Below are 13,738 nucleotides of genomic sequence, written 5' to 3'. Positions count from 1 at the left end.
AACTTTTTTTTCAGTTGAACAGTCCGATTTCATTCTAATAAAAAAATTCAAAATACATCTCAAATAGTTTAGAATCCCAATTTTGAGAATCAAGCCAATCGAGATATTTATTTCAAAATTTCAAGAACTAAAAACGACATCGTTTCAGTGGTCGGACGTGGCGTGCCAAGTCAAATTATTCTACCAATTTTAGGCAAATGAATTTTTAAGTCTAGAAAGCCAAACTGGACAGAGTGTGAATGACATATTCTTAATTAACCGAAATATTAGCCCAAATTTTCCCACAAAAAGAATCTAAAAAAAAAAAGACAAAAAGGTTTGGTGCAAGAACGCATCATCAACAATCGACAATCAGAAGCCAACCTCACTTCCTGTCCCTCCCTCTCTCTCCTCTCTCTCACTACAACTCCATGTTACCCCTCAAGCTCGTCCGCTCCCTAGTCTCCGGCGATGACGTCACCACCAACCCCCTCTTCCTCTGCAATGTCGAGCAAGAGAGCGACGACAGTGACGATCCCACTTCCACAACAAAGAAAACCCCTCTAATGCTCTTCCTCCCCAATCAAGAACTCGTCAGAGACACATACCGATTGGCCTCCATCGCCCGAGCCCTCGGAATGGATCTCCAACCCAACCCCTCCCTCTCCCACATCATCTTCTCATGGCCTCCGCCGCCTCAATCATCCACGCCCTCGTCATCTTCCTCTTCCAATTCGCCTCACTCGTGGGCTTCCGCCTCGTCGCCGCTGTCGTATTCGTGGTCGCTGCCGGACGGCGGGGTGCCTCTGCCGTTCCCCTCCTTCGCCACCGCGTCCCTCTCCCACCTCCGCCTCTTCGTCGGCCTCTCCAGGGGCTACTTCAAGCTGGCCTTCTTGAAGAGCGGCTGCGCCCCTCTTGAAAAAATCGAGTCTTTGAGCAATAACAACTGGCATTGCACCTCGCTCTCGCTTTTTGCGTCGGGCACGGGGGAGCGAGTGGAGTCCATGGAGGGATTTTCGCGGGTGTTGCTTGGGAAGGGGTGGGCCCTTTTCAAGACTAATTGCGGCGGGGAGAGGGAGTTGTATTTGTATAGGAAGTCGGATGCGAGTAGGATCCGTGGGAATGGGGATTTGAGGGAATGCAGTAGGGCTAGGGAGCTGAGGCTGCCGGCGTTGGATTTCAGGAATGTGCCGTTGAGGGTTTTGCAGTACATTCTTCTCATGACTGATGATGTCTTCTACCTTGCCTAGCTATTCTAGTGAGAATCCATTTTTCCATTTCATGCCTATTCTTGTTCAGTTTATGTTATCTCTATATGTTTCCTAGTATTCAGGTTTAACCTAGATACATAAAAATGGAGTAGATCTATTGTTTGATTAGTATTGGAAGGCAGGATTATAGAAGTATATCCAATCATGAATATTGTCAATCTTGTATAGTAAAGAGCCCCCTTAGTGGTGTGTTGTTTTTCTTGATTCTTATTGGTATGGTAGAAATTTAGGTCGTTGCAATTAAATAGGCTTTAAGCCTTGAATTTATATGGACTTATACCTTTATAGGCATTTGTGAGTTACTACGACGTACTCTCATGTGCTGACAATGTATTCGAAGGAACTAATATTTGGATTGTTGCACCAGAGGGTACTTAAATGAGCCTTTATATTGACGTGATATAGGATTTGATTTATTTAGGGACATGAATGCATGATTGGTTGGTGATAGGATTGGATCTGCATTTAACAAAAGTCATAAATTCTGTTTAATGATTCTATCTGTATGTAGTAGTGATGGATCTACTAATTATAGCTCAAGTGATGTGTCGTTGTAATGGCTACCACTTTTTAGGGGTGGTTGTACAATTAGTAGAAAATCATATCCTTGTAATGCTCTCCTTTGCAAACCCAATCAAGATATTGTTATCAGTTTGGAACTTTGCCAAAGGAGGTGTAGAATGCAATCTTTAGATAAACATACGGAGAGTGCAAGCAAGCTGCAGTTCTGTCTGAGTAATCCATTAACTTGACCTCCTCTTGGTAGAATTGGTTGTGTTGATGATCTCTATAATTTGAGCTAACTTTGCTTGATTCATATCCCATTGATTTGCTAGGATTGGTGAACCTAGCATTGAAGTTAAAAATACTCAATCTTGTATATTGGCAATCATGAATAGTAATCAGCTCCTAATATCCATTTTCTTTCTTCTTGGCAGCATACCAGTTGTTTATTGATGGTCTTCCATTTACATCATCATGGTAATGTCAAGCACACCAACATGGCCGATCATTCTGAAGTGACGACTCATGATTCGAAGGCAAAGAGTTAACAGCATCATGTACGGGAAAGATATGATATGCGCTCTTTCAAGCTGTTTCTACTGCAGACTGTAAATACTTGTATAACAGGTATGACGATATATATAACCTGTGTAATAGAGTTTGAGGGTATAGTTATCAGTTACAGTCATATTGAATCAAGTTGTATACTTTTATAAAGGTTTATATTATGCTGTAACATCCCATAATAAGTTGTTTATATATATTATATAAATGTTTCATTGTTATCCTACTTCATTCTACTTATAAGCTAGCACATTGTTCCATTTATTTTTGGGTTGATTACATCTAATACAATTAATCTTTATACATTATTTAGTTCATAGTTTATGTAGTTCAACAACTAAAATTACATGTAAAGTGCATGAAATTAGAACACTATTATTAGTACAATGTTGTTCCAATTTCCAACTGACTAGCCGCCCCAACTTTAATTTTGTCCAATTTCGACAGATATCATAAATTTGTAGGAATATACAGATCAATTTTTTGTACCGAGATTAAAAATCATGGTCTAAGTTGTAAACCAAATATATAATGAACACCTTATCTCTTTCCTCAGATTGCCCTGTTGTACAAAGGAAAGGATTATAAAAAAGGGATCACAAATCAACAAACTTTTTAACAAAATCTTCATAAAAAACATGGTTCTAATGTAAATTACTATAACATCCTCAAATGATTTTGGGGAAGCAAAAAAATTACAATAGAAGAATCATCATAACAGATTGTAGTAGCTACATAAGATGAAAATAGACACAAACGATTAAAACATATATTCACCAGTGAAGTAAAGCATCATGTGGCATGAGAGCCATGTGTTCGTGATGCCCATATCCCAAACACGAGAAACCAGAATACAAACAAGATTGCCCAGTAACGAGCAGGCCCGTACTTGATTCTTGTTAGAACAAACTGCAAACACAGGGGGATACATTCGTCAGCCCAGATATCCAATCAAACACAGGAAAGTGGAGTTGATCGTTTCCCCACTACACTTACAAGGTGGGGGTGTTCAAATGACAAATAAATCTAAATGGATGGGTTGTTACTTGTTTTGTTAAAATGTTGAAGTTCAGGAATTTGTTGGTACTTTTGCCTTTAAACATCAAGTGTTAGGTGAACAAATGTTCCAATTACATATCAAGATTCAATTTATCCTATGAAAACTCCTACCTTTTATCACAAATAAGATAAAGAGTAATCTTGTGTCTAAGATTGCTTAAAATTATGATAACGTTTATCTATTTCTGATAGAAATATCAACTAAAAAGCAACTGAACTTACAAATCGGAAGAAAACTACAACAGTCAATGCACAGACTCCTCCAAGAAGAATATGCAGGCCATTTTTGGCAGTTTTCTGCAGTAGAAGGCACAAGTTTCAATTAATTCCACGCAAGAATATAATTGGAAAATTATATTCAAATTATAAAAGGAACTAATTAATAAATAAAAAAAATCCAATGCTCAATCCAAAAAGTGGCAAGATCAATAGCTCAGTCACATGCTTAAACTTGTCACGACAATTAAGAAAAAAAAATAGTATACATGAGATAAAGCATGAGCATATCTGGTCCACGAGAATTATCTAGTAGTCCTTTTATATACTTTGGTGTAACGATACTTTTTAGCCATTAACTATGGTCTCTGGCTGGCCTGAGTCCAAAGGGTCAGGGTAGCACAGACGAGATGGATGTGCAGAGGAAGAGATCTGGAATGGGGTCAACGAATCTTAACCTTAAGAAGATAAATCAAAATAGCAGATAAATATTGAACTCCAAGCATTCATCCGACAAGGGAATATAGATTATAGATTAGAATAGGTCTTGTGCTTTATGGGGAAAGCTCTATTGAACAAGTTGTGAATGCAAGTCATATGCTGGTTATCTATCCTGGTACACGACTCAAGGTGTAATCAATTCACTCAATACAAGGTGGAATATAAGGAGTTCTTCTTAGCCTGTGGAACAGGACCAGCCTAGGCTGGTTGGCTACAGTGAACTCCCAGTTGTTATTGAGGCTTGAGTCATAATGGCTACAGTGAACTCACAGTTGTTACCAATAAGAAACAAACATAGGACTTAAGTCGAACCATTGTCCTCCAACATTCCAATAATTTGCAAGGGAAAATGAAAACAAAAAGTAAGACTACTGGCACTGGGCTATTCTAATATCTATTTTCTAATAGAAATAAACCATCATGAGTCCAGAAGCAGATAAGCTCGATACATATCCGTAACCTTTCTACTTAAAAAAAGGTTTTTCCCTCTCAAAAAAAAATATAAGGACAAAGAAGAAAGAAGCTTTCATTTAGCATCAAAATCATATTTAAGAGTCATAAGCTCTGTAAGATGTCCACATGTCACGTGCTTAAACTCGAGATTTATCAAAGACTATCTGAGTTCTATGCTACTACACATGTCACGTGCTTAAACTCAAGATTTATCAAGTACTATCTAAATTATAATGCTACTACAAGCAGAATAAAATTCCATACCAGGGCAAACTAAAAGTATACTATTGAAAAGGAAAGGGAAAAAAAGTGTGCAGCCAGGAAAATGTATAGTCCAATACCTTCCCCACATGAGGGGCGAGAAGCCAAGCAAGAGTAACAGTCAGCAGACCTGTAGCGAGCAGGATCCCAGTACTCTCTACAGCCCATTTTGTAGCAGTATTTTCAACAGGGGGAACCTCTTCCAAGACAGTATTTGAAGCTGAAGGTTGCTCACTGACCACATGAGAAACAGTGATAGAGTTGTTATGTGGATTAAACCACAATGAAATTTCACTTAACCTCTGCCTTCGAATGGCAGCAACAGCATCAGGATCCACACCATAATTTGTTTGGGGTGTTGCAGGATTAGGTTCTCCATTGACAGTTCTTTCTCTCAACGATTCATACTCTTTTAAAGAACCTAATATCCTTTTGTAATCTTCAGGTCTAATATTCTTCGTAATAGATCCACATATTTCACAAACAGTTGATCCATGGCTGATAAACCACTTAAGGGCACAAGCATAATGTGCTAATGCAAGATCATTTTTGCAAGCACAACCAAGCTCGAATAACCTGTCGTGGCTGTCATCAAGGCCCAGCTCTACATCAGCTGTACAGAGAAAAACATCCCCGTTTGGGCTAATAAACTCAACTACCTCAGATCTCTTAAATACTGAATTATTTTCAATATTTCCTGAGGTGACTTTCAAATTAGACTTAACCTCCTCCTCTTTCCCATTTGTAAGATCACATACTGGTGGAGAAATACCCAAGAATCCCAGGGCAATATTTCCCCTTCTATCCGGTTCTGCGCATTGACAAACACGACAAGTTGCTGAGCCAGCTTCCTTGTCTACATTAAGACATGATCCATCAGTTTTTGGTTCTTCATCCTCAGTAGATGAGAGACTATTTTTACCTACTATAACCATTTGATTGGACCTTTCTTTCTCCATATATTTGCATAAACATACACTATGTGCTTTTGATGATAGTGTATCAGTGCTATCTTTCAACCAAAAATATCCATCAGTTGAACTCCTTCGTCAGATATATCTTTCAAATGGTGAGCAAGATTCTGGCAGAACAAAGTTTCAAAGGAATCTCATAACCATACAGCTAAAATCACTTCCTAAGAGACAGCTAGTTCTAATATAGAAACGAGCGTTTATGAGGATGAAGATCTTTAATACTGCAAAGAAGGAAAAAGGGACTAAATGAGTTAAGCTAAATAATAGACAGTTTAAAAAACGAGACTAAATCAGTTCTTAGCTTATTGGATTCATCCATATGCAATATGTATATTATAATTCCTAGAATTTATGAAGAATTCATGCCAGCTAAACTTCCTTTTAATAATAATTGCCACAAGTAACAGGCATAATTGAGCTCTTGAAAGCAAATCAAATGTTTCCTAAATAAATATAGTGATTTTAATTCCACACTGGAAAACGAACAAAAAAAAGATGAAAAACAAAATTGTTGGGGCAATATAATGTACTTGTGCGTCGTTTCAATTTCCCAATCCATCATGATTAGTGTAACAATTCCTCAACATCAATGGGAAAAAGGGAGATGCCCACTAGCGTTTCTGGGTGAGATGAACTTTACTGATAGATACAAATTAAACAGTCGAAAAAGCGAGAAGAGTAGCATAATTTACAGTGGGAAAGCACTCCAAATCAAATGCAGCAAAGAGCATAAATCGGAAGCAAGATAAAATCTTGTAGAAATCATATTGAAGCAGAGCACATGATACTCATATCTGTTCAAGTAAAACAGTTTAAAGCAAATGAAAAGACGACGATTGAAATCAAAGATTGGAAGAGAATAGGAAGAAACAAACCTCCGGTAATTAGGAAAGTGAATTGTGGGAATATAATTTGGTGGGTGGCCAACAAATATCACTCTCTATTTCTACAGTAACAACTAAGAACTGATGAGAGAATGCCTTTTTCAGTAGTTGTGCACTTTATTAGTGGTTATTGCATTCACGTCCTTCAACTTTTGTGTTCTTATGTTTCGGCCCCTTATAATTTTCTCATAATTATTGATGAGTAATTTTCGAGTTCAAATATTATGTGCAAGATCACACAAGTTTACTAAAATAACTCTAATATTACAACGATACTGCAAGAATACAGCGTCGAATGTAGTACTTTGAGTGTCGATCCACAGGGAAGGAAATGTTATTTAACTCTAAGACATAGAAAACACATGCTAAAAGGTGATCTGATTTGAGGATTTTGATTTCAAAATTAAACTAGAACAATTACAAAAGATTAAACAAGCAAGACGAATTCAGATAAGAACGTGTTACTCCAAACATTCACGGATAAAACGATGATTTATTCTAATATCCAACTCTATCTTATGAATTGCGGGATTTTAATATCGAATCGTGATGCTAGCACTAAACATGCTCGACATACAATAGTTTAAGAATAGTTGAACACATATTCAATCAACCAATCTTCATTAATCTAAGAATGCTACGGATGTGCGAGAATCAAAGATCAACTACTATAAGCTCATGCAATCCATTACCAAATTATTGTCTAAACAACTTTAATTGATAATTCATCACCACACGGATCTATCCTATTCAAAGTTAAAGAGACATTTGATTAGGATTATAGAACTACTACTAATGATGCACCAAAAGTAATAGATTCAAATAAGGAAATTGTGATGAAGACGATCATAAGATAAAGAAGAACATAGTATAAATCAGACAATTAATTTATCCATCTACGTGTTTGGAGTAACACTAAGATTTCTAGCCACTCATAGTCAAACTAGGAACAATACAAAATGGAAGGAAAACCCATTGAACCATGGAAATTGAAGATGATGATTTCACTTTGATAATTCTTCTATTCCAATTAAAACACGTAGCACTGCCACTTTCAATTCACCAATTTGTCTTCACCTCCCTTTTTCCAACTCTTCCGTCTCCTTCTCTCCAAAATCAAACTTCTCTCCTGGTCTTCTCCTCTGGTTCGTCCCCCCTTCTCCTTCTGGTTTGTCAATTTTCTGCTCTTAAAACCCTCCAGAAACTGCCGAGAAAATTGCCATATCGCAGTTATAAATCAACCACCCGGCTGGGTGGAATTTCACAACTGAAAATTCACCCGGTCGGGTGACATAAATTCTGCACTTCCCGGACTCTCGCGATGCCTTCCGGATCTCACCCGGCCGGGTGGATTTTTGAAGCCACACTTCACCCGACCGGGTGACATGTTATGGAGATTTCACACATCTTTTCACATCCTAGTTAACTTCAATTTGCTTGATATCTTGAAAACACATCAAGATAAGCAGAGTACTCAATTTGCTGCCCAAACTTGGAGTTGATGTACTCATTATATAGTTCATGTAAATCAAGGTACCGTCCAAAGGCTTCCTGAAATGAAATCAAGAAAATTGATGATTATAAAACTGCAAATCTGCTGGCTCACAAGATCATAAAAATGTGTAGAACGAAGGGGAATAAAATGGAAAAATGCTTCGCATCAATTATATTCTATACACTTTCGTCAAATGCTGATTTATCAATATCATGTTATATTTTTAATTTTTTGCTTTAGTCTATCAGTTGAAGAAATCATTTTTGTAACTCAATTCTTGAACTCTGTAAGCATAATCACATCAAGATAGAAGTTATTTTTAATATTCAGAAAATTAAAATTTTAATTAGGACTTGTTATTTTCATAACTTTTAATGAAGTAATTTTTTTATTTAATTTTTGCAAAGTGGATGATAATTTTTAAAAACTTAAAATTTGTTTAAAAAAATTGTGGAGTAGAGGTATGTGGAGCGGTATGACATTGGAGTTGTGGTTTGACGTAGAGATTGAATAAACAACATAACATATCACACTTCTAAATTAAAGAAAAACATGGAGTAATATAGTAGGCTAACTTAGAACTATCACAATTCTGTCTCTGCACATACAGCAACATTAGGATGCACAGCTTTGTTCTCGCTCCGCTCGTATTCAGCGTCTGCTTCAAAATTCAATCCTGCTATGGTCATGCGCCCGATGTTGACTGCATTCGAGGTTTTCATGTTAGTTGTTACAAAGAGTGAAAGAAAGATGCACAAGATCAGGAAAAAAATTTAAAAAAAAAATAATGCATTTAAACAAAAACCTATCGTCCATGAATGTTAACTGATTGATGATTACCTTACATGCTCAATTTTGCAATATGAAATAAATGGATACAAACCAATGAACTCTCAAGATAAAACATGGAGTAGGAGTAATTACCAACAGCATCCATCCCAACAAACTTGGGCATGAATTTTCTGAGATGGTCCTCAGCTGCTTCATCAGATTTCAACGTTTCGCATTCAAAATGCACTGTAATTTTGTGTTTCGCGTGCTTCTCTTCCACCATACCCACGACATCCTTCTGCCACCTATTACCATGCCACAAATTCTTAAGGCAATCTGAGAAGGCCAATAATGCAAATAACCATGTTTTGCAGAAGCTTAGAATGCATCCATGTAACGAGGAGAGCACAAGGACGTGCATAACATCTGCATATCTTATGTCGTACAAATAATATCCACAGTTTGGTTTTATCGAGCAAATGAAGGCATTAGTGACAGATAAAGGCAATCATCGGAATTCAAGTTTGTCTAAGGTGTACCCGTGAGCATGATCCGGGGTACATATCTTGGCAGCATCATGTCCTCTGCACTCTACTACGAGAGTTCTTTCTTTCTTGCTCTAGTTATTTACACCGATCGATGACAATTAGACCATGAGTTAATTCAGTCGATTTATGTCAACAAAAACGAGAAATGAAGAAGTCGAGGGGAGACAATAGCAAAGGTAAACAAGAGAAAACAAGATGGCACTAACATCAAAATCTGTTACAGTCAGCTTGATCAAGCGGTAATCCTCACCCCGGCTGCACTCTCTTTCACACTCCAGTTCTAATAACAAGATAATTAGTTAAAACCAAGCAATACACATTCCATTTGCAATACAATTGGGTAATTACAGACCCAAAATATGAAATGCTATGTTGCTATCAAAGACAAATTCCATATGCACAAATTCAAAATTGATACATAACTCAGTCTCTTAACTGCATACCTTTCACAAGAACAAAAAATCCAATACCTAATATGCAAAAAAACCAGATTTACATGCAAAACTGCAAATTAACGCAAGCTAGAAAGAAGACAGGCATAAACTAAAAAATGTGGAAATGTAGTAAATGACTGCGATACTGCAATGAAGAGTAGAAGTTACCAATTCCATGGAGACCATAACAGATGGAGTTTGGGAGCTGAATAAAAAGGCCAGAAATAGAGCCACTCGGCAAAAGGGCTAATGATGCAACTCCCTCCATCACCTTTTCTTCCTTCTTTTCTCCTCCTGCGCCAACACCAGATTTAGTTTCGAAAATCATATTAACGAATCATCAAAAGATCGTATCTTTCCCCTCTAGAATTCCCCAGAAATTGCACAAGGAGTGGACATACCCATATCTTTAGTTTCTACTCTCCTGATTCTGGGCTTCTGTCACCAAATTCTGAGGGTTTTTCAATATTCATAATGTTTTGGGTGCTTATTGTTGTATATTTTTAAATTTTATTTTTTGAGTGATTTAAAGCCTAATTAGTGTTTTTACTGTTTTACGATTACTAGTATTTACACCCGTGCATCCGTGCTATGCACGGGGCATATAATTTTTAAATAATGAATATAAATTTTAATGAAATATAGAAACTAAGAATTAAAAACAATATAAAGATTTACAAAAACATAAATGTGATTATAAATAAGTGGAGTAAAATAAATGACAAATAAGAGATGTATGACTAATGATCAAAGAGTATAAGTTAGTTAGAATAAGTTACACAAATAAAGAACATGTTATATGAGTAGAGATTAAAGAGAAAAATTAAAAAACAACATCAAACCAACCAATAGTTCATAAGTTTTGAAAAACTTCTTTGTAAACAACATTAACAGTAGATCGCTTCTATTATCATCTTCATCTCCACAAACTAAAATCTTGAGACCTCCACGACTCGTAACTCTAGATATAGCAACATACAATTGTTCATGACTGAACACTGGTTTTCGTAAAAATAATCCAACATGAGACAGAGATTGACCTTGACGTTTGTTAATGGTCATTGCATACGACACAGCCAAAGAAAATTGTTGTCGTTGGAATTTGAATGGCAACCTTAGATCATATGGTATTAAAGACATTCGGGGAATCAAAACTTTATGACCAACATTATGGCCACTCAATACTTGTCCCTCCAAAACATAATCACCCAAACGCGTAATTACCAGTCTGGTGCCATTACACAATCCATTCGAGTGATCTATATTCCTTAATAACATCACAAGAGTACTAACTTTCAACAACAATTCATGATTAGGTGTACCTGAACACTTCAACCTATTAAAAAAATTCAACAGAATGTATCTCAGCTAAGCCATTTGAGGTCAAATCTGAGTTTGAGATACTATCATAACTCAAATAAACCCGACCCTGAGACTGATTCAACGTCATCATGAATTGGTTAACCCCATCAACAACCTCTAAAGTATGAGCAAGTATGGCACGATCATGCAAACAATTACTCAACTCTTCATGGTTCATATAGGACGGATATATCGTTGAAACAATTGTTCTAAGAGGATCCCCAGAATTAGACAAAACAATGTCAGAAGGAAGATCAATAGTCACTTCACCATCATTTGGACCACCAACAACTCCATCTCCAATAGAAGCAACCCAAGAAGAAAATTCCTTCAATCGTGAAACTTCATCAGAAGATGCAACACTCAAAAGTCGCATGTTTTTGGTCAACCTCAGAACTGTGCAATTCCTCCAAAGATATGAAGAGTTAATAGCGGCATTCACAACATCTTGCCTACTACCCTTAGGAACAACTGTTAAGATTTGTCTGAAGTCACCACCAAAAACTACTGTTTTTCCGCCAAAGGGTTTGTCTGTACTGAGCTCATTACATACACGCATGATATCTCTGAAAGTCCTATCCACGGCTTGTACGCAATGTTTATGAATCATCGGAGCTTCATCCCATATGATAAGCTTAGCTCTTACAATCAGTTCAGCAAGTGCACTCCCTGGTTTTATATTGCACATAGAATCTTCATTAACAATGATGGGAATCTTAAATCGAGAATGAACTGTTCTACCTCCAGGCAAAAGTAAAGAAGCTATGCCACTGGATGCCACGTTTAAAACAATATCACCCTTAGAACGAATCTCGGCTGACAAAAACTTCCATATAAAAGTTTTACCAATACATCCATTGCTGTAATAGTATCATGAACGGATCCCAACTAATTTAAGACATAATCGAGCAAAACACCCAAATTGAAACCTTCAAGTATTAAATATATATTTAAATCTCAATATAATACCCAAGTAGTACATTAATACCCATAATAAAGCCCAAAAATTATGGAATACATAAATTAATAAACCCCATCCTAAAAGTGGCGTCCCTTCTCTCTTTCTCCTCTCTCACGCTCGACGCCATTTTTGTAGCACTTCTTTTTAGCTCGAAATAGTATAAGGCGCAATACTAAAAAATACAATTTCAACAGTTACATGGCAAAATTTCTCCGACGGAAAGTGAGTTGGGGAAAGAGATTGAAAGACATGAAAAATGAAGATAAAATATGGTGTATTTATAGAGTGGAAACTATCAATAAAAACAAAAATTAAATAAAAAACTATCAAATTATAGTCTAGGTGCCCGCAATACTTCCTTTGTCAGCGAAGAATTTTAATTTTATTTCCTTTTCACTTCGTCCATATATAATGATCTCATTATACTCTTTTATTTTAGTAAGTGAACTTCACATTTCACTAACTCGTCTCAACCACAATATGCTACTCCCTCCGTCCCAACTAAGTTTTCTTTTTGGGATGTCCCAACTAAGTTGCATCGTTTCCTTTTTTTTTGACTAAAAAAACATCCATTCACTTTTATTTAATTACATCATCTACTTTACTTTCTCTTTATCTTTCTTTATTTGTCTCTCATACTTTTTAACACAATTTCTTAACCGTCGTGCTCAAAAGTTTTGGCTCAACTTAGTTAGGACATATGGAATACTATAAAAGTATAATTTATATTTCATACTAATCCAACTGAATAACTCAAAATATTGAAATTTAAAAACAATAATCAAACTTTCTGTCTGATATATGCTAACTTAAAATTTTTTCACAAATTTAAAATATTAGTGAAACATTTTGTATGTATGGTGTAATTACCCCTCAGTATAGACTAAAACCTTTAATCATTCATGGACTCGTTACTCTTGAAATTGCCACACACAATTGTCAATGATTAAAAAAATATCTTTTAATACCTGTGCTATGCATGGACCAAAGAAAATTTCAGCTAATGAATATAAATTGTATATAATTAAAAAACTATAATTATATACTCCCTTCATCCCGATTAATTGTCACTCTTTTCTATATCATTCCGTCCCTCAATAATTGTCACACTTCATTTTTACCGTAAATGGTAAGTAGGTCCCACATTCCGCTAACTCATTTCACTCACATTTTATTATAAAACAAATATAAAAAGTGGGTCCCACATTCCACTAACTTTTTCAACAAACTTTTCTTTACATTTCTTAAAACTCGTGCCCGATCAAAGAGTGACAATTAATCGGGGACGGATGGAGTATTTTTTAATTAAAAAGGAAGAATGATCTTCTAGTCCTAATCTAAAATAAAATTTCCTGTTCAAAATAAAATTTAATATATTTGTAATTTGTGAAAAAAAAAATACTAACACAACTTAGATTTTCAATATACATAAATTTAAGACCAGAATATGGAAAACTTCGTTTTATTAAAAAGTCAAAAAAATACAACGTGCAATACTATA

The 13,738-nt window shown here is 36.0% G+C and overlaps 4 protein-coding genes across 7 annotated transcripts; 1 reads left to right on the top strand and 3 right to left on the bottom strand.

Annotated features, from left to right (window-relative positions):
* Positions 1–278: 278 nt before the first annotated feature.
* Positions 279–2,539, top strand: LOC121772503. The gene is made up of 2 exons (XM_042169630.1): positions 279–1,237; positions 2,189–2,539. Exon 1 carries the CDS (start codon positions 411–413, stop codon positions 1,227–1,229), a length of 819 nt encoding a protein of 272 aa, XP_042025564.1. The 5' UTR covers positions 279–410; the 3' UTR covers positions 1,230–1,237; positions 2,189–2,539.
* A 358-nt stretch (positions 2,540–2,897) lies between these two features.
* Positions 2,898–6,738, bottom strand: LOC121770773. Of its 4 annotated transcripts, XM_042167550.1 has the most exons (5): positions 6,475–6,651; positions 5,731–6,003; positions 4,889–5,664; positions 3,600–3,674; positions 2,898–3,227 (listed from the first exon to the last, which is right to left on the bottom strand). In XM_042167550.1, exons 2-5 carry the CDS (start codon positions 5,765–5,767, stop codon positions 3,111–3,113), a joined length of 1,005 nt encoding a protein of 334 aa, XP_042023484.1. In that variant the 5' UTR covers positions 5,768–6,003; positions 6,475–6,651; the 3' UTR covers positions 2,898–3,110. The 4 variants fall into 4 exon arrangements, with proteins under 4 accessions (XP_042023484.1, XP_042023482.1, XP_042023480.1 ...); XM_042167548.1 differs by lacking the exon at positions 6,475–6,651 and adding an exon at positions 6,658–6,738 and having other exon boundaries at positions 4,889–6,003; XM_042167546.1 differs by having other exon boundaries at positions 4,889–6,003.
* A 794-nt stretch (positions 6,739–7,532) lies between these two features.
* LOC121770820 lies at positions 7,533–10,396 on the bottom strand. The gene is made up of 7 exons (XM_042167595.1): positions 10,316–10,396; positions 10,083–10,208; positions 9,687–9,760; positions 9,472–9,551; positions 9,086–9,237; positions 8,770–8,864; positions 7,533–8,217 (listed from the first exon to the last, which is right to left on the bottom strand). The coding sequence occupies exons 1-7, from the start codon at positions 10,317–10,319 to the stop codon at positions 8,095–8,097; spliced, it is 654 nt and encodes a 217-aa protein (XP_042023529.1). The 5' UTR covers positions 10,320–10,396; the 3' UTR covers positions 7,533–8,094.
* An 857-nt stretch (positions 10,397–11,253) lies between these two features.
* On the bottom strand, positions 11,254–12,364 carry LOC121770102 (ATP-dependent DNA helicase pif1-like). The gene is made up of 2 exons (XM_042166902.1): positions 12,309–12,364; positions 11,254–12,136 (listed from the first exon to the last, which is right to left on the bottom strand). Exons 1-2 carry the CDS (start codon positions 12,362–12,364, stop codon positions 11,254–11,256), a joined length of 939 nt encoding a protein of 312 aa, XP_042022836.1.
* Between the last annotated feature and the right edge of the window lie 1,374 nt (positions 12,365–13,738).

Source organism: Salvia splendens, chromosome 16 (assembly GCF_004379255.2).
Source record: "Salvia splendens isolate huo1 chromosome 16, SspV2, whole genome shotgun sequence".
Lineage (NCBI taxonomy): Eukaryota > Viridiplantae > Streptophyta > Magnoliopsida > Lamiales > Lamiaceae > Salvia > Salvia splendens.
Note: the sequence above shows the minus strand (reverse complement) of the source record. Positions and strands in the feature narration are given on the sequence as shown.

Bases quoted from the DNA above. Each gene is read 5' to 3' on its own strand.
- LOC121772503 (XM_042169630.1), top strand. From the start codon at position 411: ATGTTACCCCTCAAGCTCGTCCGCTCCCTAGTCTCCGGCGATGACGTC.
- LOC121770773 (XM_042167548.1), bottom strand. From the start codon at position 5,767: ATGGAGAAAGAAAGGTCCAATCAAATGGTTATAGTAGGTAAAAATAGT. The intron at 3,675-4,888 runs GTATTGGACTAT...CTTCTACTGCAG, and splicing joins TCGCCCCTCATGTGGGGAAG to AAAACTGCCAAAAATGGCCT. The intron at 3,228-3,599 runs GTAAGTTCAGTT...CTGTGTTTGCAG, and splicing joins TTGTAGTTTTCTTCCGATTT to TTTGTTCTAACAAGAATCAA.
- LOC121770820 (XM_042167595.1), bottom strand. The intron at 9,238-9,471 runs GTACACCTTAGA...GCATGGTAATAG, and splicing joins ACCCCGGATCATGCTCACGG to GTGGCAGAAGGATGTCGTGG. The intron at 8,218-8,769 runs GTATGTGCAGAG...ATTTCATTTCAG, and splicing joins CTGTGCATCCTAATGTTGCT to GAAGCCTTTGGACGGTACCT.
- LOC121770102 (XM_042166902.1), bottom strand. From the start codon at position 12,364: ATGGCGTCGAGCGTGAGAGAGGAGAAAGAGAGAAGGGACGCCACTTTT. The intron at 12,137-12,308 runs GTTTATTAATTT...ATACTATTACAG, and splicing joins GACGCCACTTTTAGGATGGG to CAATGGATGTATTGGTAAAA.